Source organism: Pseudorasbora parva, chromosome 19 (genome assembly GCF_024679245.1).
Source record: "Pseudorasbora parva isolate DD20220531a chromosome 19, ASM2467924v1, whole genome shotgun sequence".
Lineage (NCBI taxonomy): Eukaryota > Metazoa > Chordata > Actinopteri > Cypriniformes > Gobionidae > Pseudorasbora > Pseudorasbora parva.
The window spans coordinates 31985288-32012916 of NC_090190.1; the positions used below are offsets into that span (position 1 = coordinate 31985288).

Below are 27629 nucleotides of genomic sequence, written 5' to 3' on the forward strand. Positions count from 1 at the left end.
CCCAAAATTCCTATCTCAAAAAAATAAGCTTATTTCATCCGACCAATAAAAGAAAAGTGTTTTTAATAATACAAAAAAAAAAAAAAAAACTGAACATAATTATTTGAAGGTTGATTTATGCACTCAATACTTGGTCGGGAATCCTTTTGCAGAAATGACTGCTTTAATGCATCACTGACTGTGGGTACTTGACACTGGACTTCAGGCATTTCCTTCTCCCCAGTCTTCCTCCAGACTCTGGCACCTTGATTTCCGAATGACATGCAAAATTTGCTTCCATCCGAAAAAAGTACTTTGGACCACTGAGCAACAGTCCAGTGCTGCTTCTCTGTAGCCCAAAGTGGCTTGACCTGGGGAATGCGGCACCTGTAGCCCATTTCCTGCACACGCCTGTGCATGGTGGCTCTGGATGTTTCTACTCCAGACTCAGTCCACTGCTTCCGCAGGTCCCCCAAGGTCTGGAATCGGCCCTTCTCCACAATCTTCCTCAGGGTCCGGTCACCTCTTCTCGTTGTGCAGCGTTTTTTGCCACACTTTTTCCTTCCCACAGACTTCCCACTGAGGTGCCTTGATACAGCACTCTGGGAACAGATTATTCGTTCAGAAACGTCTTTCTGTGTCTTACCCTCTCGCTTGAGGGTGTCAATGATGGCCTTCTGGACAGCCGTCAGGTCGGCAGTCTTACCCATGATTGCGGTTTTGAGTAATGAATCAGGCTGGGAGTTTTTTAAATCCCCAGGAATCATTTGCAGGTGTTTAGAGTTAATTAGTTGATTCAGATGATTAGGTTAATAGCTCGTTTAGAGAACCTTTTCATTATATGCTAATTATTTGAGATAGGAATTTTGGGTTTTCATGAGCGGTATGCCAAAATCATCAGTATTAAAACAATAAAAGACCTGAAATATTTCAGTTGGTGTGCAATGAATCTAAAATATATGAAAGTTTAATTTGTATCATTACATTATGGAAAATAATGAACTTTTATCACATATGCTATTTTTTGAGAAATATATATATATATATATATATATATATATATATATATATATATACACACACACATATTGTTTATGTTAGTATTTTTTATTAGAAATTTCATTGATTGTTCATGTTAGTTTACAGTGTAGTTTACAGTAACAAATGTGTATTTTTTAACAAACTTTGTATTTTCAAAATGTATTAGTAACTGTTGAAATTACCACTCAATAAGATTAATAAATGCTCTATCTGTGTTGTTCAATCATGGTAACCAAGACTAAAACGAAACCTTATTGTAAATTGTCACAAATTATATTATTTCTTCTCTTTTCAGCCTGTTAAAAAGACTTGAGGTAAGTATGACACTTTCATAAATCATCCCACGGTATAGAGCAGACAAGCAGACTAATATCATATCATAGCACAATCTTTGCTTCCGGGCAAATTTGCAGAGCACAGACTGGGTGTGGAAGATTTATCATCAAAATGATGATATGGAAGATATTCACTGGATTCAAAATGTGTCATTTTCAAAGACCTTGCAATTGCATTTGTCTTTCATGCTTTTAGGGGTTTGAAGTTATGAGAGAATCCATGACGTATGCTACCCTCCACAGGACCAGTGACTCGGTGTACAGTGTAATACAGGTCAGTGGTTTAGTATTAAATGTTATTTTGTCAAACCACACAGAAAAAAAAAACATTCCTCTATTTGAACATTATGCATCTTGGCACTGACTTTGAAAGATACATTGAAGACCCAATGCAACAGTTGTTATTTCTCTGGAAAACAGCAGTTGTATTCCATGTAAGTTGTGTTTAGTTACTATGATGCTTTTTTCCATGACCTAATTCAATCAGCTGTTAAATCAACAAGATTAATGTTTATCAATTTCCTGAGACAGGAAATAGGTAGTAATATTTCTCAGAAAACTGAGTTGTGCAAGTATAATAAACACTGATAGCCTAATCATTAAATGCTCTGCTGATATGTGCAAAAACTTTTGCTTTGGAGTGTGTACATGCAATACAGAGGGGAGAAATTTGTCCTGATTTCATATGAATTGCTGCATCATTGCTTCCATTACAAACCACGATGAAGACACCAAAATATCAAACCCTCTCTCCCTTCAAATTTGTATGAAATGTGTGCAGTAAATGCTTGTGCAATGATGCGTTTTCTCATCTGAAAAATAAGATCTGCATTTTATATACATTGTTAAAACATTAATATGCAGTGTATGACACACTGTATGTACTATAGAGTTTCATAGTAAAGTGTATGATGTTTTGTTAACCTCTGTATCCTTCTCTTTACTGCAGACGAGGGGCAGCATAAACGATGAGGACTTGAATAAACATCAGCCCAAGTCTTTGTCCAGCCCATGGCCTAGAAGTTAGCTATAGACACAAAATGTTGTGGTGCCCATGTTGGAAGAGCAGGTTCCAATCTGGCCTGAGGCCTGCCTCATGCGGTTTTCTTCGCTTTGTGTCTTGTAGCTCTCCTTTTGCTAACAATATAATGGCAAATGTTTTTTCTTTTTCTTTCCTGAATGATATGTATACTTTTATGCAACAAGGATGCATTAAAATGAATTCAAAGTGACAGTAAATGTAAATTTCTGTATCAGATAAATACTATTCTACTACTTCATATTATAATGATATCTGAAGGAAGACTGAAGTAGTGAAAGGCAGACTTGGAGGTGGTTTTAAAAAAAATCAAACCGACCAAATATGGAAATGTTATGAGTCAAAATCTGGTAAAGGATAATTACATGTAACAAATCGTGTAAAAATATATGATTTTTTTTTTTTTTTTGAAAATTAAACTGTTTTAACAGTTTATAGTGACAAAATATTTGGGGGGTTATTATCTATAAAATAATTGAAATTCGTATATTCTAATATTTTAAAATTCTAATATTTATGCCGCTCAGGCCGCCATTTTCTCCATATTCCAGGAAGCATTGAAGTATTCAAAACATCTGGTAGTGTGGGTTTTCCAGGTAATGCACATACTCCCTGGAACTCCTCTTATAAATACATCGTTTGTTTTATGCATGTTATATTTTGACAGACATCAATGTTATGTCATTTATATGATGTGGCTTTGAAAACAGGTGGATCGTAATAATTAATGATTTTTTAGTCGGCAGGTATTCAGTGATGTGATTGATGCCCATGAGTTTGTCAATGTTTTTAGTTCTAATATTCCAACCGACAGTCAGGCTAAGATTTTGTCGTCACTGAGCACCATCTCAACGGTCAAGGAAATTCCACAACTTCGAAGGAAACCTTTCTCTCCTTTGGCAACATTCACTTTCAAACTACCTTCAACTTCCCGCTGATCGGAGATCACTTGGAAGAACTGAGAGAGAGCGCTCCAGCTCACAGAACACTCTGAAAGGACCCACATGCATTCTTTTATACTCAACACAAAGCAACCCATGCAAGTATAAATTCCATCGAAATTTAGATGCGTTTAAGACTAGTAACCCTGTTTAAGGTGATATTGTTCTTTGCTGGCTCTCTGTAGTAATGTTTGTGAAATGCCATTCTGAACCCTTCCTTTCTCTTCTTTCTCCTTTCCTATTTCGTTACCTGTCGTTATTCTGTATATACATGTATTCTTTATCTAGTCGTATGTATTCGTAGTATCAATTATTAAAACCATTGTATCCATGTTTAATTGTCATTGTTACTGCTCACAGGACATAAGTCACTTTAATGTTCAGATCTAGCTACAGCTCTCATGAGTATCTTTGAATACTTTAACTAATATCCCAATAGCTCGGAAAGTTTATTCTTTGTGGCCAGAAGAGTAACCTTCCCAGAGATTTGGTAGAAAGAGTAAAAGCTTTGAGAGTTGATAAGAGATTGTACTGATCGTTCGTTAAAAGAACGGATCAGATGAGTTTTGAATTAATTCTTTAAAGGTTATTCTGTAATGATTTAATATATATTTGTTAATTGCAATCCATTGTTGTTAACCAAATTTATATTGCTTAAATACCTAGGTTAGGTATGTCCTATTGGGTGATTTGAAGATTTATTGTTTGATCATAACCAGTTATGATTAATAATAAATAATTAAATATTAATCCCCATAATTCCCTATTGAGCTAATTTAATTTATTAATATGTGTAGCCCAGTCGCTACAGTGGTTTTACAATAAACAAACGGACACCTATATTGGTCAGCTAAACAAATGTATTTAAACACACACCATACTTACGCGACGATAGCCAACAACATAGACATTTGAAGCAGTTTTACTCACCGCCAAAAAAAAAGCAGGACTGTGAACCTTTAATCACTGGGACCGCTCCGTCAGAAACACACTTCTTTGGTAACATTGTTGATTTCGTGGAGTCCTGTGACAGCAGTGACCGTGGAGATCCAATTCCGACACGACTGAAGCGTGATGTTGTGACGCTTCCCGTCATTTGTGCGTTCAAATCGGTTCAAATGCAGCGCTGCCTTCCCGGAATGCTATGCGGACGTGTTGAAGTCGCTTGACGTCACCCATAGGAAGTTGAGCGCGGCGCGACAGAAGTGTTGCACGGACGAGTGGATCTGCACCTTGAGAGCAGTGTTTATGGGCAGCGTGCATTTGCTCTCTCGCTCTGGTCATGCGCGTGCGCACCCGTCCGGCCCATACAAGGACATTCCGACCCGTTGACGTCAAGCGGACTCGTACTCGAAAAAAAGTTGTGAAAAACCGGAAGGAGTATTTTTGACACAGAAATACTCAATCAAACATCCAACTTAGTTTTTGAAACTTTGTCCATGTTAAGGATGGGAATCTATGTCTTCAACAGTGTAAAAAGCTCAGTATGCATGAAACAGGGGACAGTGTACCCAACAACGGAAATGCTGTTATTAATTACTGACCTTTGTGTCATTCCAAACTTTTGAGACTTTCTTTCATCTTCAGAACACAAAAAAAAAAATCGATTTTTAAATAAATCTAAGAGCTTTCTGTCCCTCCACTGACAGCTATGCAACTACCCCTTTGATGCTTTGAAAAATTCATAAATAGATTGAATTTAGGATTTTATTCAACCGGAGCAACGACTGTGAAGGGGAGCTCGCTGACTGATTAAACATTCGCCGTATCCGGTCGGCTAAATTCCGAACACATCTTCCCTTTTTAAGAATGACTTCAGTGCCGCTCTTTGTTCTTTTCTCAGAGGAAAGCTTAACTCCAAGTCTTCCGGAGGCGCGGGCAGAGCTGATTCGAAAGACCGCCGCCGTTCGCCAGTTTCTGTGTTTACTAGAAGACTGTGTTACTAGAAGCACGCAAACGCAACTCGGCCGTCGTCATTATGGCCCCGCCCGCCGACTCTCTACACGATGTGATTGGGCCGTCCAGATTCTGAGGAATACAGCTCAGATAGGAATTGAGAGTTGCTAGACCACACTTGCGGGCAAATTAAATTTGCTGCCGCTAGGGTGCGTCTAGATTTCTAGGCTAATTATTAGATTGAATTGATGGTGATTATTGATTATTGGTTCAGGCGTTAGGTCAGGCAAGTGCTCTGCTCATCCCTTGCACGTTCACCAAAAATGAGGCGTCTAAACCCGCGGATGCACAGGGACGGAAAAAGAGAAAGGAAGAAGATCACAAGAAAGCCCAGTATAGAGGTAAGTCTTCTTATCTCACCCAATAAGTTGTCAAACTAAATAAATGTACTAAGTATTATCAATATAATCAACTAATATTGGACATTTCATTGCTGTCACTGAGCTATCACTAGCTAGTTTTATACATATTACAAACATAACTTCACTGACAATAATCTACAATAACCTACAAGGATGCCATTTAAATATCAAAAGTCCAGTACGTTATAAATGTGGATAACATATCATATGCATGCTAGTTATGAAAAGTACAAATGTTCTTTAGTCTCTTTTCATTCATTATAAATGCATAAGTTTAGTGAGTTCATAGCTTAATCCGTAGCGCGCAACACTCCATCTCGCCTAGGGCCAATAAAGAGCTAGAGCCAGCTCTGCACAAGAATGAACCTGATTGGTTCTTGTAGAAGCTCAAACGTGCTGCGTAACACAAGAATGAACCTGATTGGTTCCTGTAGAAGCTCAAACGTGCTGCGTAACACAAGAATGAACCTGATTGGTTCTTGAGGAAGCTCAAATGTGCTACGTAAGTAACACAAGAAAGAACCTCATTCATTGACTCTAATGTCGTATTACACCCATAATACCTCCGTTTATCTTCGGAACACAGTTTAAGATATTTTATATTTAGTCCCCAAAGGGTATGCAAGTGTATGCACACTATACTGTCCATGTCAATAAAGCTAATAAAAACATCATCAAAGTAGTCCATATGAGACATCAGTTAGTTAATTAGAATCTCTTGAAGCATCGAAAATACATTTTGGTCGAAAAATCACAAAAACTACGACTTTATTCAGCATTGTCTTCTCTTCCCTGTTTGTTTTCAATCTTTAAATAAAGATTCGAATGGTTATGAATCAGTGAATCGATTCATGATTCGGATCGCCAATGTCACATCATTTCAGCAGTTTGACACGCGATCCGAATCATGAACCAAATGAAACATGAAACAAATCCTGTTACATTCAGATGTCACAAATGTATTGACTTTCAATATCAAATTAAAGATTTAAAAAAATTTGATGCACAAAATTGTTAGTCTCTTATTTTTGTTTTTGTTTTATTTATTTTTCCATTACAAGCCCTTAGCAGACATCAAATGTATACAAACTCCCAGGGTTCATTCAGAAGCATCTATCTTCATCTTTCATCACTAAATTAAGTCCCTTGTGTTTGTATTTCATAAATGTTTATGCTTGTTATGTGGGTTGTAGATGTATGACGTCTAGCATTAGATGAACTCGTAATAGATTTTCCTCTCACTTTCACTCACTCCTTTAGTCACTCTCTCTTACTCTCTCTGCCCGTCTGTCTGTCTGGCTGTCTCCTGCATTTTTTGGATTCCATTAGTCATTGCAAGCAGATTAGAGATGAAAAACGCTATGACGAAAACGGAATTCACACTCCCCTCCCATCAGCCGCGCGCGCGTGCGTTTGCGCGCGCGTGTGTGTGAGAGAGTGTATCACAGGAAAGCCATAATTCGAGAGTGTGACTGGTGAATTGCACTTAAGTAAGAGGTTGTCTGTATATTTCCATCTGCAACAAGAACGATTCATAATTTGAAATAGCTTATTAATATGGCAAACTTTTGACACGAGGCATGAAAGGATGAAGAACAAATTGTGCAACATCATCATGTTAAAATTAGACAGGCTGACAGTTATTTTCATTTTCCAAAGATTTTTTCAAGAGCACTTTTTTATAGACATTTTTAAAAATGGGGGGAGGGGATTCTTATCCAGTTTGTTTTATTAATGTATGTATATATGTGTGTACATGTACTCATTTATTTTTTTGGTGTTGTGTTTGGCTTCAATAACATCAGTCCATCAGCCAATCAGAATCATCAAGCATTTATGCTGTGCCCTGTGGTAACATATACACACACCTGGAAACTATTAACTAATGGGCTGGGATTTAAATACTTTTGACAGGGGTGGTTTTACTTTACACATAAAAGAAGGAAAGTACAGTATATAAACTCAAAGTTTTTGGCTGACACATTTGTATAATAAAAATGTGTAGTCTTGGAAATTTAAAGAAGGAATGAAAGTCTTTTAGAAGACACAACATGCCATACAGCATCACTTTCAGTGCCTAGAGACGATACGTTTGACGAGTTAAAGGGATAGTTCACCCAAAAATGAAAATTCTGTCATCATTTACTTAAGTTGTTCTAAACCTGTATGAGTTTCTTTCTTCTGTTGAACACATAATAATATATTTTAAATAATGCTGGTAATCAAACAGGTGATGGTAGTCACTAACTTCCACAGTCCTATAGGAGTCAACAGAAGAAAGGAATTAAATAAATCATACTGGTTTGGAGCATGAGTAAATGATGACAAAATGTTCATTTGTGGGTGATCTATCCCTTTAAGGGTCATGAAACAACAAACAGAGGTGTTCCCGCTACAGGAAAAGTGTCGTGATGATGTCACAAAATGACCAGCGTTTGGTTCATTCACTGATGATGACAGACTCTAGGATCATCCCCGAAAAAATGTGCGTGCGAGAGCAAGTCTGTGTCTGTGAGGCCATAGGGAGACATGCAGTCATACTAGACTGTTATGACTAAAAGTCTCCTGTTTGGGCATGTTGGCTGATATCATTCAAAATATTAAAATTAGTATCTGGACACTCCGGTCATTCACTGTTTTCGCAATTTGACTTGCTCGACTGGAAAGAATGTGGATTGGCCAAACATAACAGTGGTAGACCACAAAATAGATTAAGGTCAGTTAGACTGCGAGTTAAAAAATCCACCTACTTTAGATTTGTTTTGGGATTTCCCTTTCTTCACTGATCTAGGACTTTTTGGACAGTAATCTTAGCCCTTCCTCCTGCCTGAGTGCCTGGGAATTCATTGTTTTTTACCTCTGTAATTTGTTTCCTTGAGAAAGAATAGAATGAGAAGACAAAAACACATATGGCTGTAACCCAATATCCTGGTTTAGTGATTTTTACTGTCATAGTATGGGGCATATTAATACACATTATATATGTACGAAGCCATGCTCATGGCATGCAGAAGAGGGAAAAAAAAAGATATTGTGGCTACATTAAGAATTTGTTCCCATGACGTAATTATACCATATAATTTCACATTTTCTCAATTTGGGAACAAATTACTAAGTCATCATGATAATGTATTCTTAATTAGAATAATAATTCATAACAATATTTTGCTTTTCCTCATACGCCGTGTGTGGGGAAAAATATTTATACTGTATATTTGTCTGTAAATATAAAGTCTTCAGATTTCGCATACAGACGACAACACTGTATTAGGAAAACGCCTGCCTTTACATGCACATGAACTTTAATGACATCCCATTCTTAATCCTTAAATCTTAAATTGGCCCACCCTTTGCAGCTATAACAGCTTCAATTCTTCCAGGAAGGCTTTGCACAAGGTTTAGGGATGTGTTTATGGAAATGTTTGACCATTCTTCTAGTTGCGCATTTGTGAGGTCAGGCGATGATTTTGGACGAGAAGGCCTGGCTCGCAGTCTCCGCTCTAATTCATTCCAAACATGTTGAGTTCAGGACTCTGTGCAGGCCAATCAAGTACCTCCACACCAAACTCACTCATCTATGTCTTTCAGGACATTTAATTTTTCACTGGTGGTCATGTTGGAACAGGAAGCCATCTCCAAAATGTTCCCACAAAGTTGGGAGCATGAAATTGTCCAAAATGTATTGGTATGCTGAAGCATTTAGAGTTTCTATCACTGGAACTAAGGGGCCAAGCGTAACCCCTGGAAAAAAACAACAACTTCACACCAATATCCCCCCTTTACCAAACTTTACACTTGGCAGAATCCAGTCAGGCAAATACCGTTCTCCTGACATTTCACGAATGGACTTGCACAGGTGGCAACCTATTACGGTATCACGCTTGAATTCACTGAGCTCCTGAGAGCGACCCATTCTCACAATTGTTTGTATAAGCGTCTGCATGCCTAGGTGATTAATTTCATACACCTGTAGCCATGGAAGTGATTGGAACACCTGAATTCAAGGATTTTGGAGGGGTTTCCCAATACTTTTTGCAATCTAATGTAGTTAGCGCGGAAACGATCACGGTATTATTTTTAAAATCTTGCACTTTGAAACCTGGTTTCAAAAGTTAGAGGGGTGTTTTTTGTTTGTTTTGTTTTTTTAATTAATGGCCAAACGCACAAAAAGTTTTAGGTTTTTACTTGAAAACAGTTGTTTAAATGCCTGCTAAGCAATATGTGATTTCAGACACAGGGACTAGTTTCCGGTGTGCCTGTTTGTTACCATAGTATTGTGTCTATTGTGTCTCATTTATTCATATGTTGTTGAGTTTAGTTACTTCTTAGTGTTTTATGTTTTAGTTGTTCTTGAGATCTTTGTTTATATTATTGACAAAAGTTTAGTTTTGTAAATAAAGTAAAATGGCTGCTCTAGATCCAAGCCTATTTGCGCGTGTCATCTTGTTTCATAAAAATAAAATAAATTTAAACTTGAAATTTAATTAAAATAATAGCTTAATCTTCTGGTAAAACAAGTTTGCTTAAAGGCCCACTGAAATCAAAATCGAAGTTTTTTAGCTTTTAGTATGACAATGTCAGCCTTAAAGTTATGAATAAGCTGGTGTGTTCCAAAACAATGAGAAAATTTGCATTTAGGAGAAGCAAAAATTCAGTCAAAACTTCAGAAAAAAAGTCAAATTCAAAACGTACAGTCTCTCACTTCCGTTAAAACAAATTACAGATTTTGATGACATCACAGACTTCAACTTCTCGTCAAATCTTCTGTCCAATCAAATGCTCTCTAGAATCTAAAGCCTGCCTTCATGCTGCTAAAGACGTTGTGGCTGAAATCGGTCAAAAACACATTTAATAATTTCTACATGGTGAACAGCACACACTATATATGTGTTAGGAAACGATTCAGTGTAAATATGCTTTCAGTCGAGGTGAATGAAATCTGTTTTCACGTTAGTTTCACGCACCGCACCCACATCTAGACCAGAGCCGTTGACAAGAGACACGAGAGCGCAGCGTGGATCATATGTGCGAGTCGGCGCAGACAACAAACATATCGGACCCATTTGAATTCTGCACAGAATGCTGTATTTCAAAACGATATGGAGGAGATTATGAGGATAAACGGTTAGAGGAAACTGGCTTTATCAAACTGAAAGGCTCTAGTCAAACTGTGATATTATTAACAAAACACTATTGGCCGTTTCAAAAAAAGGGGGAGGAGCTGCTAACAGTTTCAGGGGAAATCACGTCAACACATTGAATAATGCGGCGCGTTTTTAAGGCACTTCAGCGGGCCTTTAAACTGCCCTTTTCTTACAGTTGATTGCAAACTCAGATTGCATTCAAATCTTCCTCGATCCATTGAACAGTCAGTAGATTCTTTTTTGATCACAATCAGAAGAAAAGAAATGCCGAAACTTCCTTAACATATAACCCACAAGTTGGACAAACTGAAAAAGGAAACTCAGATTCTCGACTAATCAGTTCATTAATAGAGGAAAGGATGTTGTTTCTGCTTGATCATGCATTCCTTTGCAGGAATTTAAACACCTCAAAGAATCCACCCACTTGGGCTAAATGTGGCTTGTCTTTTGCTGGAACGCATTCGAATATGGCACAATGAACTTCTGCCTACTGAGCATTAACAATCCACCTCCCCACCCCTGCTCTATGAAAAGGTTCCTCTGTCAAAGAATATGACGCAACTTCCGATACTGCAGAATAATGGACGAATGTTGTGCCTGGACAAAGCATGTAATTCTAGACGCTCAGTGACTTCGAGGTGCATGACTTCAACAAAAGATTAGAATATCCTGTAGTGAGTAACATTTTTCCCTACTCTCTTTGGGAAGGGCACAAAGGTGTGTTATCCATCCATTGGTTTTCCACCTGTTTCATCGGAGAAAATGAGAGCATCATCATGAGCTCAACCAGTCGATTACTACTCGCTTTAATCGCAATTACTCATTGATGGACTTCTTCCCATGAGCCGCAAATTAATCACGTCTGACTGTGTATAGATCAGCCATCAGTTACTAAAACCATTGCTTTGAGTGTGTTATCCACACTGCCTGAGTCACACAACAAAAGAAACATTACATAGTGTGTTTTTACCCATTTTAAATGTGTGTGAAAATACAAATAATGGGAATTCCTACACTGAAGCTACTGCATTCTAAGTATACTAGACTGCAGGATTCTAGGCTACTCTCAGCACTTCCTGAGGATGTACAGGATATGACCCCACACAGTGCTAACAGTCATCATTCTTATCGACATGCCCTTCTTTGCCTTGCCTTGCCATAGACAAGAAAGGAAGAAATAGGAATGAGTGGGTGATAGGGAAAATGAAAGAGATGGAGGGAAGGAATGCATGTATGTGCATGAAGACACTTATGCATGCTGGATGTCTGAGTGGAAATTACAGCGAGATGTGTCAGAGGATGCCAAGCGGATGAATGTGGGGGGAAATGGTCAGTGGGGAGACATGGGTAGCGGGGCTTCAGATCTTCTAGATTAGCGTGTGAGTGTATTGTGGCTGTTGTGTCTTGAACTGCACCTCATTTAAAAATGTATCTCCTTATCTTGGGTCCATCATCTCTGCGGCGTTACACAAGAGCGAACTGTAATCTGATACAGTCTCAGTATACATATACTATATGTATACCAATGACAAACTGTTAACTATCAGATTCGGGGATGAATATGAATAAAACAATGACATGTTGTCTTCTACATATAGTGGAGCTGCTTATCGAAGGTTGTTCACGGGGCAAAAGGCCACCCCAAAAAAAGAAATCTAAAGTTAGTAACAAAAGGGTCAAGAGAGAGACATCAATTTGCCGGAAAAAGCAAAAATGTAGAGTTCTTCAGAAACAAGATATGTTTAGTGAGAGGGGGTGTGTAGTTCTGTACTTTTTTTTTTTTCCTGAATGAGTGAGTCACAGTGTGTGTGTCATGGCCCATACTATAAAGGAGAACCCTTTCACTTGTCCAAATGTTAGTAGAGTGATAAAGACAAGTTTGTACACTGTTTACTACTTGGGTTTTTGGGATTATCATGAAACGTAAGTTATTTCTTCTTTTTTTTTTTTCACTTTACAGCACAAGCATGGGAATGTGTTTTAGTGAAGGCAAAAAAAAAGTAAACTGTAGTGGGTGGGTGCTTTTGCTGTCTATGAATTTTGTTTTGAAAAGTCTATTCTGAATAGTGGGAACTAAAATAATCCCTAAATCTAGTCAAGGCTCATTGACCTTAATTCAAAGTTAAACTGTCAGAGATGGGTATTGTGTCATTCGTATTACAAAAACTATTTTAGATATGTAAAACATATTGCGTTTAAATGCTTTAATTCTGTTTATTCATTGAGAAAGAGTTTTTCTTTGATATATTTATGATAATATTAGGGGTTGTAACCATTATAACATTCAATATGTCAACTTTAAGTGCTTAAATTATTAGTTAAAATACTTTGGTTCGCCAAATCCTGAATGTGTGGTTGCATTCTGAAGTACAGGTTACATTAAGGTCAAAGGTCAAGGTTATTTCTCCTTGTCAAATCAGACCATTTGTGCCTTTGAAGGTATTTGACTCAAATCAGGTCATTTTTGTAATGATATTAATCTGATATAATTATAATACAATATAATATAGAATTAATATAATTATAATGTTATGATATAATATAATCAGATACATAATATTCTGAATATAATATTTAAGGTGGTGTTTTATGTTTGACAAACTATTAAAAAAAAATCAGTAACTGAAATAAATTAAATTATGTAAAAATACAAATAAAATAAAATATATTAGATGAAATTTTTTAATTAAAATGAGAAAAGGTGCCTTGGAGACTAACTGAAATAAGTTTAACTTATAAAAAAAATCAATCAGATATTCAACTATTAATACACTCTAAAGTCCCAAAAAAGTCACTGTTTGTATTTAAATTGGCAAATGCTTGAGAGTTGGATCACTATTGCAGTGATTATTACATTTCTGTATATGTTTGGCAACAGTTCTTCCAGCCCTAATCGATGGAGTGTGTAGCTTTTTACTTCTTAAACAGCTATGAAAGAAGACACATCGTGGCCATATTCCAGGATGACAAGATCTTGACCAAAAATTGATGCACCTCTTGATAGAAACATCACAACATGTATCTCCATCCGCAGGTGCATCAATCTTGTATTGACCATGCACTCTGTCTAGTCTCCTCCCGCACATCCCGTTCAATGAATTTAAGGTCTGGACTCAGAGGTGTTGATTCATGTGTGAAAATGATTCTTAATGTTCCCTCCCAACCATTCATTCACAGCCTGATGAATCTTGACATCGCCATGCTGGAATATGGCCATGATGCGTCTTCCTACATAGTTGTTTAAGAAACGAAAAGCTATAGGGTTAGAAGAACTGGTGCCAAACATATAACATGCTAGAAACATAATAACCACTCTAATAATGATCCAATCATAGACTCTTAAGCCTCTTCCCATTTATTTTTTTGGGCAATGTAGTATATAGATAATGCTGTTTCAAGTCTGTTGCAGGATCAGAGAGTCTGTAAACATTCTTACGTAGCTTTTGCATGATAATGTCCAATTAAAAAAATGCATGCCTATTGACTCAGATCAGTAACAAACTCCTAACTGAACAGTTGCTATCTCAAAATTGTGCTGACAGAAGCAAGATGCTATCAGAACGAAAAAAAAAAAAAAATTCAACCACTAATGCAGACAGAGGATGTCTGCAAGTGAGTCAACAGCTGTTGAGCCGATTGAGTCAATGTGAAGGAGATCGCCACTATCAAATCTGTAGTGTTTGCACGCAACGGTTATCGGTGACCTTAACAATTTCTCCATTTACAACGCTTTCAAAGGATGCTAATTGCGTAAATGGCTATTCATTTTCTTCTAATGCTTATCATAGGGTTAAATCACAGTTATCACATATCTGCTGAATGTATTTGAAGGTCTACAACTTTCAGACAGACTTTGGTCATGGCTCATTTGAGTTTGCTGTGGCTAAAGACTGGCGGAAACATCAAACGGGCCCAAAATTAACCAATTATTAGCGGTTAAAAGAAAGAACCGCATTAAGCCTAATATATATATTTTCACTTTAAGTAATATATTCTCTCCCTTTCATCTTCACCATGACCTTGTTTCTTGAGCTCAGGCATGTATCCGTTCATCCAAATAGTACATATCTTAATTTTGAACTCAGCTACAGTTGCAAATGTGTGTCCTGCATGCCTTGGAAATTCCTGTGGGGAGAAATCTTCCTGTCGTCCAAACTGTTGCCTCATCCAGTGTAACCATTACAAACCAAAAGAAAGAGCTCTGCTTGGATACAAGATTTTATGGAGTAAACCAGCTGTTCGGGACAGACATTGAAACACGTGTTACTCAGAACAGCTGTTCCAATGACATTAATACAAAATCCTTTTTGTTTTTATGCTGACAGTGTCACCCGGCTCCACCTTTCCCCTCATCGTCTTGATGACTTGCGTTGACCTCTTCGGCTCCGTCATAGCCCATAGTACTGCTAATATACCTCAAGGAAAAAAGGGGCTGCAAATACTGTACGATGACATGCTTAGGCTATTCAGAATAGTATCTCAAAAACAGGTAAAGGTAAGTGTCAGTTTGGCTGATATGTTTATGTAAATGATTTTCTAATTCATTTTAAATGTCCCAATGAAAAACGCATGCACCTTAGTGTCATTAAGCTAAATGTTTGTCTGATAAAATGCTTGTAATTTTTCAGAACAAGTTGAATGACTTTGAACAAGCGCTCACGTCTCTGCCCTCGTTGAACTTCAAAACAGAAGACCTGAAATCACTCGAGGTAGTACAGCGACATCTCTGCCTCTGTCTATTTCCGCTCCATGTCTCACGCAACAGTATATTTGCTATGAATAACATCCGAAATAAAGACCAAACTGTTCATTGAAAACCACAAGATAACATTTATCTTCTCAGCCAAAAGGCCTGACTTAAAATTAAATCCAAAGAAATGATAAAGTGCCATTTTTAAGCCAAGTTTACTAAGAAAAACGGATCGACTTAATGATAGACTAGTTGTTAGTTTAGAATATATCTAGTTTCAAAATTAACATGTGAATTGTGTGTAACATCTGGCTCCTTCTGGCCCACAGTTGAGCAGTACCTTAGCACAGCTGTCCTCTGGTCTTGCATCCTTCAAGTTCCATCTTGACTGGATCCAGCAGAAACAAGACGAAATCGGGGATGATTATTCAGAGACAAAGAAGATCAATCGTCTTATCCAAGGCATGCTCGCACAGGTAAGAAGAACCATGCAGCTCACCTACAGTAGGAAATGAAACAATATTTAAATATCTTAAAATCTGCCTAAATAGATGCAAGAGCATGCTAATCTAAGAAAATGCCATCTGATGTTAGAAATAGTATAAACACTAGCGTTCAAAAGATTGGGGTCAGTACAATTTCTTTTGTCTGAAAAATAGAATACATTAATAATTTTTCAGCAAACATACGTTAAATTATACTGGGTAAACCCAGCCTGATCTGCTGGGGATTTGATTCGCCCGGCAACTCAGTCTGTAAACCTGTACATTCATTTCTACTGCTTCTGTTAGACAGACTGGCTTATCCACCTGGCGTGCGATTGGCGGGTTTAACACAATGCCGGATAGAGATTACTCCTCTTGTGGTCTGATTGGTTGAAGGACCACAAAAATTGCATACAGAGTCATTTGAATTATGCTCGTTGATCATGCCTCTTGTGCAGTAGAAAATACAGAGCAGACTCCCCAGACCAATGTTCAATCTCAAAGGGTTAGTCACCCAAAAATGAAATGTATTCTCCTCCCTCTAATGTCCTTCCACACCCATAAGACCTACGTTTATCTTCAGAACACAGTTTAAGATATTTTATATTTAGTCCGAGAGCGTATGCAAGTGTATGCACACTATACTGTCCATGTCCAGAAAGGGAATAAAAACATCATCAAAGTAGTCCATATGAGACATCAGTTGGTTAATTAGAATCTCTTGAAGAATTGAAAATACATTTTGGTCCAAAAATAACAAAAACTACGACTTTTTGTTAATTAACCAACTGATGTCACATATGGACTATGATGTTTTTATTCCCTTTCTGGACATGGACAGTATAGTGTGCATACACTTGCATACGCTCTCGGACTAAATATAAAATATCTTAAACTGTGTTCTGAAGATGAACGGAGGTCTTATGGGTGTAGAACGACATTAGGGTGAGGAGTTAATGACAAATTTCATTTTTGGGTGAACTAACCCGTTAAGATTGAGCTTGGTCTGTTGATAGCCAGACAAACGTTAAATGCATTAAAATTGCTGCACCAATTATATTCTATTTAAAACAGATACTTTCCATTCTTCATTTCTGAAAAAAAAAGGTTTCCACAAAAATTAAACAGCACTGTTTTCAACATTGATAGTAACAGAAATGTTTCTTCATAATCATATTACTTTTTACTTTTCACTTAAAGCTACACTGTGTAACTTTTTTAGTTTATTCTTAGCTAAAAACACTTAGTTCTTTTAAAAAGATATGTGCTCATTAATGTATATTTACTTCTTTCAAGTAATAAAGTGTGGTAAGTTTATAATATGCCATTGAAAATACATACGGGTGAGGGGTTCGAATGTCGGTCGCCATGTTGCCTCTCCATCTTGAAAGTACATTAGCCAAAGAGGGACATACCCGTAAATTCAAGCTTCGCCTTTCGCGTTTTAACACTCAATGTCACCGTGTTGAATGTGAAGAGGGGGATTGCCACGTTAATCTTGGACTAAATCGACCACCGTAGGAGTTAAAACGAAATCAGAATTGAGAGGAACAGAAACTAATATTCACTGGATGGTCATATACCTTTACACCGCTAGATGGAGGAAAATATCACACAGTGTAGCTTTAAAATAAATGCAGCCTTGGCACACATAAAAGACTTTGAAATTATATACAACTATATTCTGGGATGGATGGATGGATGGATGGATGGATGGATGGATGGATGGATGGATGGATGGATGGATGGATGGATGGATGGATGGATGGATGGATGGATGGATGGATGGATGGATGGATGGATGGATGGATGGATGGATGGATGGATGGATGGATATTTTGAAATCTATATGACCAATATGAAGGGACCATCAAAATAAAAAAGTCTTAGCTTTAACTTTTATATAGCTACCTAATAAATATGAAATTAATTGCAAGTATATATTTTGCAATATAGGTTGGAAAGGTCAGTGTGACGATAGAATATTTGCATCTTTGAGAACAAATAGAACATTTTAAAATGACACTGGATGACACAAAGGAAAAGTCAAATAAAAGTAAAAATAGGAGGTGGTTAACCAGATCTTCTAAACCTTCTTACAGTTCGGGACGCCTCCTGAGCTCGTCTACCCTTCCCTGCCTCCTCTGAATACTGCCTGGAGCTTGCACCAGGCCAATGTGGAGATCTACCAGAAACTGTACTTCTTCTGCAACTGGTACATTAGAGCACTGAGAGTCCTGAAACACAAACAACATTGATCGTACAACGTCATATGACACCAGTAGCCCTCAGCTTACCTCCACGGTGCAGGTTAACACAAGGTGTGGTCGTCAGGCATCGTGGTAGCATCGTCTGACTTGCCTTAATGTTTGAAGGGATGGAAGATACGTTCCAGCCTTTGGAAGTCATCTTCCATTTTGACAGTCCATCACTTAAAGTCTCGTGTTTGATATTGTTGTTTTAATATTATAAGTTATGTATTTAATATTTATTTAATTTAGTTATTTGTTTATAATGAAGGATTTTTTTATACATTGAGTGAATGAGAGAAATAGCACTTGAAGTGTCTAATTTCAATATGGACATTTGTATGCAAAATCAGCTGCAGGCAGTTGCTTATGATGACCAATAGGTGTAGCTATAAGGTGTGTAATAATGACTCATTGTTGTTACTGTGGTACAATTGTGAAGTATAATTAAATGCAGTTCAGGTCCTCCACTCCTTTATTTATTTTTGATAAAAGTTAGTAATTTTGCCAAGCTGTAGTGAATCAATACTTGTTAAACAACAGAACTATATTTTAGGGTTAAGCTAAACTGTTTGACAAGAATGTTGACCAGTCAATGACGTTGATCCAGTAACACGGCCTGCTTGGTAAAATCACTGTATAATAAAACTGGGCATTCAATACAAAACAACTTCCATAGTTTTATTAGGGCTAACCGATGCTATTGTGAGCATAATGAAAATACAGTATAGCTTGAAATGCACTCACTGCATGTAAATTGTATTTATTCGCTATGATGACATGTTTAGTTAAAATGAAAATGAACTCAAGTGCCACCACATTGAAGAGATGCACTGAAAAGACGTTTACATTACTTGAATCCATCATCATTACAGAACAATGCTAAAGCCTTTTCATTTCAACAGACTATCTGTAAAGATAAGAACATGAAACAGATTCAGTGTTTACATATTAAAGAAATAGTGTTAATATTAATATCATTCGGAACTCAATCACTCTGAATTGACTTTAGCTCAGTGAGATGGATGTAGTTCTGGATGTTATTTTTATTTTTCATGCTTTTTTTTTTTATACATATCTATATATTTATTTTTGGTATTTATACATTTTATTTGATTATTTAATTGTCATTTTCTTTCAATAAAACGATTTTGCATCAAACAGTCACAGAGCTTTCTTGCCCCCTCAAACAACTGAACCTTTAACCATCATGTTATTTCCGATGTTCTGTATATAATTATTTATATTTCATATATTTATATTTTCATATTTGTGCCTAAAATAAACTTGTGCGTCTCGTCATAGGTTTGTAAATCATTTTTCTGCCACGTCTGGCTGAGCATTTTCACAGATATTTGAGCTCAGCTAGATCCAGACAGATAAAAATGGCCAGGAATAGTGTAATCAGCCATGAATGACTAATTCTTTGTCATGATGACAAATACTAAACGGTGCAGAACAAGGAATAGGATATGGATAAAGGATATGTCATATGACTGCGCGTGAGTTTAAAACCTGAAAAGTCAGGACTTGGCAAGTCCAGCAGAAAGAGAGATCTGCGATGCAAGCGTTTTGCACAGCGCTCTCTTGCAGCTGTTGGATTTGTCATGCTCCCTAAAAGAGAAATTGATCATGTTGGACAGCATCATAACCATGTTTGGTTAATTAAAGCACAATATGTAAGATTTTTGGATTAAAATATATAAAACTTTAACAATAGTTAAACCCATGTTAATAAACACAATAAACCAAAATGTTTCCAAGAATGTTTAGTGAAATAAGCTATTTTAACCAGGAACCATCTTTTGATGACATCATACCCTCGATTTTATTTTGTAGAAACCATGTAAAGTCCAAATACACTGCAATATATTATGCGTTTTATTAGACAAGTGAGCAAATGTTTGGATACATTCACTGACAGAAAACTAATCATTGTCATACACTCACCTAAAGGATTATTAGGAACACCTGTTCAATTTCTCATTAATGCAATTATCTAATCAACCAATCACATGGCAGTTGCTTCAATACATTTAGGGGTGTGGTCCTGGTCAAGACAATCTCCTGAACTCCAAACTGAAAGTCAGAATGGGAAAGAAAGGTGATTTAATCAATTTCGAGTGTGGCATGGTTATTGGTGCCAGACGAGCCGGTCTGAGTATTTCACAATCTGCTCAGTTGCTGGGATTTTCACGCACAACTATTTCTAGGGTTTACAAAGAATGATGTGAATAAGGAAAAACATCCAGTATGCAGCAACATCTGAAAATGCCTTGTTGATGCTAGAGGTCAGAGGAGAATGGGTCAACTAATTCAAGCTGATAGAAGAGCAACTTTGACTGAAATAACCACTCGTTACAACCGAGGTATGCAGCAAAGCTCCATTTGTGGAGCCACAACACACACAACCTTGAGGCGGATGGGATACAACACCAGAAGACCCCCTACCGAACACCACTCATCTACACTACAAATTGGAAAAAGAGGTTACAATTTGCACAAGCTCACCAAAATTGGACAGTTGAAGACTGGAAAAATGTTGCCTGGTCTGATGAGTCTCGATTTCTGTTGAGACATTCAGATGGTAGAGTCAGAATTTGGCGTAAACAGAATGAGAACATGGATCCATCATGCCTTGTTATCACTGTGCAGGCCGGTGGTGGTGGTGTAATGGTGTGGGGATGTTTTCTTGGCACACTTTAGGCCCCTTAGTGCCAACTGGGCATCGTTTAAATGCCATGGCCTACCTGAGCATTGTTTCTGACCATGTCCATCCCTTTATGGCCACCATGTACTCATCCTCTAATGGCTACTTCCAGCAGGATAATGCACCATGTCACAAAGCTGGAATCATTTCAAATTGTTTTCTTGAACATGACAATGAGTTCACTGTTCTAAAATGGCTCCACAGTTGCCAGATCTCAACCCAATAGAGCATCTTTGGGATGTGGTGGAACGGGAGCTTCGTGTCCTGGATGCGCACTACCTTACCTGTGTGTCTGACTCAAAGTGGGCAAAATGCTGGATCTAACGAGCCGTAACTGACGAAAATAAACGTTAATGTTACCCTTCCGGTCAAACATTGGGCTGCAAACATCAATAACAGTTTTAAGTTGTCAATGTTTTGTCATTTGTCAAGAGGGCTGCAACCAAGTAGCTCACTTTTTAGGTACTAAATCGTCATCGGAGGCTGACATGCTGCTCTTCGTGTATACTCTCAGACAGGTGTGAGTGAGCACTAGGGAAAGTAAATGCACCATGCGTCATCGTGTCGCTATATCATTATATCGTGATATGACACTTTTTTAATCATGTAAAAATGTATACCGGTATTTTCGTAGTCTGTATTATATGGCACACACCCCTAATTGTGGCTTTAAAACGCCCAATTACATTGACAGCCCTACATAAGACACAAAATGAGTTTGTTAAAGGCACAAAATATGAAAGAGCTAAAGACATCAAAGAGAAGAGGTGAAAGGGATAGGGGTTTTGCCAGTAGTGACAAAGTGCCTGTTATACAAACCTAAAGGAACATACTGTCAGCACGAATAACTCTGTAACATGCAAACGGAGGGGTAGCAGCAACAAGAGCATGTGAAAGAATTAGGGTAGATAGGGGGTGGGGGGTTGTTGGGAGTACAGAAAGACTATTGAACTGTAAGCAGAGGACATGAGAGATGCATTACCAATCAGGATATGTACTCAGCAGAGGCAAAAGAAACCGTAAACTGTAAATTGATTTATGACTGGTTGACCTGCCGTTGCTGTTTGACCTGCAGCTTTCAGTGACCTGAGTTTATGGACAGACTGATCAATAGAGAACAGCACATCTAAATTCCCTTTTAGCCTTCAACAGCAAAGATGACAGTAAGTCTTTTCAATCCTTTCAAAGTGTAAATTCAGCTGTTGCACAAGTTTATGACCATGTAGGCAAAGACTATTGCTCATGCAAAATTTTAAAAGATTTTTAAAAAGCATGTGGTGCACAGTAATTTAAAATAAATAAATATATTTTAAATAAACTAACCATTTGTTCATGAAATTTCAGCCATGCTCCATATAAATTAGATGAACACTACCATTTAAAAAAAAAGAATAGGGTCGGTAAGATTATTGTTTTTGAAAAAAAAAGGAAAAAAAAGTCTCTATATATATACAGTAAAAAAAGTGTATATATACAGTATTTATGTATATATATATATATATATATATATATATATATATATATATATATATATATATATATATATATATATATATATATGTATATATGTATATATATGTATATGTATATGTATATATATATATATATATATATATATATATATATATATATATATATATATATATATATATATATGTGTGTGTGTGTGTGTATATATATATATATATATATATATATATATATATATATATATATATATATATATATATATATATATATATATATATATATATGTGTGTGTGTGTGTATATATCTATACGTGTGTATATATATATATATATATATATATATATATATATATATACACACACATATATATATATATATATACACACATATATATATACACACATATATAAATAAATAAATATATTTTAAATAAACTAACCATTTGTTCATGAAATTTCAGCCATGCTCCATATAAATTAGATGAACACTACCATTTAAAAAAAAAGAATAGGGTCGGTAAGATTATTGTTTTTGAAAAAAAAAGGGAAAAAAAGTCTCTATATATATACAGTAAAAAAAGTGTATATATACAGTATTTATGTATATATATATATATATATATATATATATATATATATATATATATATATATATATATATATATATATATGTGTATATATGTATATATATATGTATATATATATATATATATATATATATATATATATATATATATATGTGTGTGTGTGTGTGTGTATATATATATATATATATATATATATATATATATATATATATATATATATATGTGTGTGTGTATATATATATACGTGTGTATATATATATATATATATATATATATATATATACACACACATATATATATATATACACACATATATATATACACACATATATATATATATATATATAGAATAAAAAACTTATATTTACATAATATATGTGTACTGTGTATAATTATTATGCATATATAAACATATTTACACATGTATTTTAGAAATAAACTTATATTGATAATGTAAAAATGTATGCTATTTATTTGTATAAAAAAGATTGTATTTTAAAATATAAAAATATATATTTATTTGTATATATGTGTGTGTGTAACCGATTTGACAATATGTAAATTATTCCAGTAATGTTCTTCCTTAAGAGTAAAAAAAAAAAGATTTTATATTCTGGAATGTGAGCAATAATGTCACGACCACAAGAAAGTCAGAATCAAGAAAACTAAAAGCACATTTGTGAAATTTAAAATAGCAATGACCTTTTTACTATTTTTGTTTTAGATTGGGCTTCTAGTCATATTTATGTATAGAAGTATTTATTTATTATAAAGTTCAAGTATACAAGTCTTGAATTGTATACTAATTACTTGTTACTGGCTACATATTCAACCATTCACAACGTTCACACGTAATCCTAAAGAACTTGTATGTGCTGGCTATTTTGCTGTTCTTGACAAGGGGTTAACCAAAGATGACTTTTGGCGGGCTGTCTGTCCTCACACAACTGATGCCCAACAGGTGCACCTTTTCCCTCTTGTGTAATACTGTCCCCCTTCATCATCTCGAACACTGCTTTACTAAAGTGTGTAACTTTTCTGCTTTTAGGACACTTCAGACTAAAAAGACACAAAAAAAAAGAAAAAAAAGGAAAACATCACCCAGTTCAAATGTCTACATTTCAAATTATGTATGACATTTGAACGGTTACCAATACTATAGCTGAACAGAACAGTTAATCCTAGGAAACTCAGCTGAATACCGCGGGTGTTTAGGGACAGTTAAGATGTGTTGACAGAATAGACAGTCCTCAGAACTGAACCTCAAATCACCCTTTCGCTGTAGTGAACTTATAATAGTATGCAATGACAGACCCAGGAGTTTATCCCTGATCCAGCTAGATCATATTTACTTTCAACATGGCATCTTGTGGTATTTGGTCCCCTTGTTGGCAGCTAGTGAAACATTGTTTGCCATGCCCTAAAAAGGTAGAGAGAAAGAAAAGGTATGGGAACTATGCCATGGGCATTACATAAGACTTTTAGCGTGCTAATTAGTAAATAGTGATGTTCTTATTCAGCGCTTTTGTAACAAAGTGGGAAAAGAGTCCTGCAAATGTCCTCTCAAATTACATTAGGTGTTACATTTTTGCCATGTCCATCTGCAACCGTGACTGTTTTGCTTCTTGCAGACTGCCACAAGACTTTTGGATGAGCTGTGTCACTTAACAGTTCAGTCTCTAGAATCACTGGAGCCCGCAGACCACTTCCAAATTATTAAACTTCTTGGAGAGGGTTCATATGGCAAAGTTATGTTAGCAGTGCACAAGAAGAGAGGTAAGTGGTGACAACAACCCTATTATATGTTTCTTTGTTTTTCTCTCAACTGATTACTGTACTGCTTCCTTCCTTTACCTTTGAAAAGATCTCCAATTTTCTTCCAAATTTGCATGTAATCTAGGAACCCCAATGGCCCTGAAATTCTTTCAGCGAGAATCCACATCTCTCCTGTCATTTCTGAGGGAATATAACCTGTCTTTGGCCTTCTGCACCCACCCCTCACTTACCTCAGCTTTGGGCATTGCTTTCTCCACTCCTACTCACTACGTGTTCGCCCAGCAGCCTTGCCTCTACGGCGACCTCTATGATGTCATCGTTCCTGAGGTTGGTAAAAGCTTGACATCAGTTACATACGTCTTAATGATGATTGGTCCATTAATTCATAAAGATTCCAGGGATTAACCATCCATTTGCATGCCACAGCTGACTAGTCCAGTTGAGAACATCAAAAAGGTAAATATCTTGAGTTGTAATACACATAAGGGTCCTCATTCATGAAACACGTGCAGAACGAATTTGTGTGTGAATTTGTGTGTAAATCGTTCGTAAAGCCGCTCTGACGTAAATTTTCGGATTCACAATTTTTTTCTTCGTATTTTCAAAATGTCAGTTGGTACGAAAGAAATGCTGCTTACACACTACTATATAAACGGGACAATTTTTGGCCAATGTTTGCCCTTCCGAAAATCCTAGGTAATGTTCTGATCATCTTGATTATCCAGATCCAGGGGGTTAATAAGTCTGATGACATTGCCTTCTGAAGTAAAGCAATGCATTTGTGTAAGAAAAGTATCTAGCTTCCACCAGATCATAAAAAAACGTAGTTGGTCTGCAATGTCATCAGATGTAGCGTAATAATTTTAAACTGCGAGAGGCACTTCACTTCTTCCGAAAGCAGTTATTTTACCCCAGGACGTCTGTAATATTAATGGCCAATTCGCACGGGATAAGACATCTCAGTAAAACTAGCAGAAGTGGGAGGAGTAACTCGCTTTACGCACCTCCTTGACGTCATGTGCGTATGACGTTACCGTTATCACGTGAGCAAACACACAACCTGAGCGCCAGTCTGAACTCCGTCTCCAATATGTGTGTGTTTTAATAAACAGTTGGGTCCAGTCTAACGATTCTGATTGGATTGTGTTGGTAATAGACACTTTCCTAGAGCTAAAATGTGTTGTGCCGCTAATAAGTGCTTTTGATCTTCTTTTTGCTTTAAATGATATGCGGAAAATACTGGACATTTTCTACAGATTTGTCCCACCACCTACAACGCAACCGAATGCTAAATGTTAAAAAACCTTTAAACAGGAAATGACGGAATTTTACCATACATTTTTACAGCAGGTCTATTCGAACGGGATTAGTATTACCCGAGGTAATTTTTCCGGACCTTTTTACAGAAGGTAAAAGTCTCGGTAATCTTTATTGACATTGTCCGTAATGATTACCGAGATGGCACATTCGGACGGGACTAAAATCACCAAGAACCTCTGGTAATAATTACTTTACCCCCACGTCTCTATGTTAAACTAATCCAGTCCCAATAGGGCTTTAGACACCCCTGTCTTAAGTGGTAACTTGTTTTCTTGCAGGTTGGTCTGGAAGAGAGCCATGCCCAGGGAGTGGCTTCTCAGATCAGCGGTGCCCTGTCTCACCTCCATTCCCTTGGCTTTGTCCATCGTGATGTCAAACCAGAAAACATCTTCCTATGTGACAGTACCTGTCGTTGGGTCAAGCTCGGTGATTTTGGCATGGTTAAGGCTGCAGAGACCAGGGTGCCATGCGTGTGGTACAGTTCCCCTTACTGCACGCCTGAGGCTGAGATTGCGCGGAAGGGAAAGGAAACTGATTTGGGCCACTCAGAGGTGGATGACAATGGGAACAAGCCAAAAGGAGACTCCGGAAAGACTCAGAGGATGCTGGTGTCTGTGGATCCCAGTACAGACAGTTGGGCATTAGGCATTCTAATCTACACCATGCTTATGGGGAGCCTTCCGTGGTCTGAGACCGTTTCAGACAACACTGCATATAAAAGCTATCTACAGTGGAGCACTTGGGAAGTTTTGCCAATACAAGAGAGAGGGTCAGATCAACCTGAGGACTTGGAGATGGCAACCCAGTTTGCAGCATTCACCCAACTAGCAACATGTCTTCTCAAGTCCCTGCTCCATCCACAGCCTAGGCTGCGTGGCAGACCAGATGAGGTGGGAAGGTACCTGGGAGGAGCCTGGCTATTGGACAAAGATGTCAGTAGATGATGAAACAAAAAAAAAAAGGTTTCAATCACAAGACTGTTGTTATATATTCTATATATAATATTCTAATCATAAGACTGTTGTTATATATTCTATATATAATATTGCGTATATTCATAATTAGCTGGGAGTTTCTTTTCCTAACTGACCATTACAGATATTAACTGTAAACATTGAAGGTTTTACAATACCTCAGATGAGATTTTAAAGGTCCCATGGCATGGCATTTTCATTTCATTAGGGTTTTCAACATTAATATGAGTTCCCCTAGCCTGAATATTGTCCCCAAGTGGCTAGAAATTTTGATTGATGTAAAACAGAGTTTTGGTTGTCTTTCTCTGCCTTTGAGAAGATGAGAGCTCAGACGAGCTGATCTTGAATTCTCCTGTTATGACGTCATAACAGGAAAGGTTTCCTCTGCTTTGCCCACCCAGAGGATTAGTAGAGAATGGATTCAGTTTATCAGTCGCGATGTCAGCTCAGGCTTTACCATATGGATTCGACAGCACCGCCACAAACAGTGAGTAACAGTGTTCATTAATGCCTGATCTGGGATCAGTGATTTCTGATGTGTAGCTAATCATTCAAGTTCACACAGACTTTCT

General features: G+C 36.9%; 2 protein-coding genes and 1 long non-coding RNA gene across 3 annotated transcripts; all 3 read left to right on the forward strand.

Moving 5' to 3' along the window:
* The first annotated feature begins 1313 nt into the window (after nucleotides 1–1313).
* LOC137048136 (uncharacterized) lies at nucleotides 1314–2527 on the forward strand. The gene is made up of 3 exons (XR_010899319.1): nucleotides 1314–1334; nucleotides 1552–1629; nucleotides 2305–2527. It is a non-coding gene; the product is annotated as an uncharacterized lncRNA (long non-coding RNA).
* A 12615-nt stretch (nucleotides 2528–15142) lies between these two features.
* Nucleotides 15143–18230, forward strand: il11b (interleukin 11b). Its single transcript, XM_067425028.1, has 4 exons — nucleotides 15143–15292; nucleotides 15426–15506; nucleotides 15817–15963; nucleotides 18075–18230. The coding sequence occupies exons 1-4, from the start codon at nucleotides 15158–15160 to the stop codon at nucleotides 18228–18230; spliced, it is 519 nt and encodes a 172-aa protein (XP_067281129.1). The 5' UTR covers nucleotides 15143–15157.
* Nucleotides 18231–21873: 3643 nt separating this feature from the next.
* si:ch211-171h4.3 (serine/threonine-protein kinase SBK1) lies at nucleotides 21874–27034 on the forward strand. The gene is made up of 4 exons (XM_067425812.1): nucleotides 21874–22094; nucleotides 24619–24763; nucleotides 24888–25090; nucleotides 26362–27034. Exons 1-4 carry the CDS (start codon nucleotides 22089–22091, stop codon nucleotides 27025–27027), a joined length of 1020 nt encoding a protein of 339 aa, XP_067281913.1. The 5' UTR covers nucleotides 21874–22088; the 3' UTR covers nucleotides 27028–27034.
* Nucleotides 27035–27629: the final 595 nt, after the last annotated feature.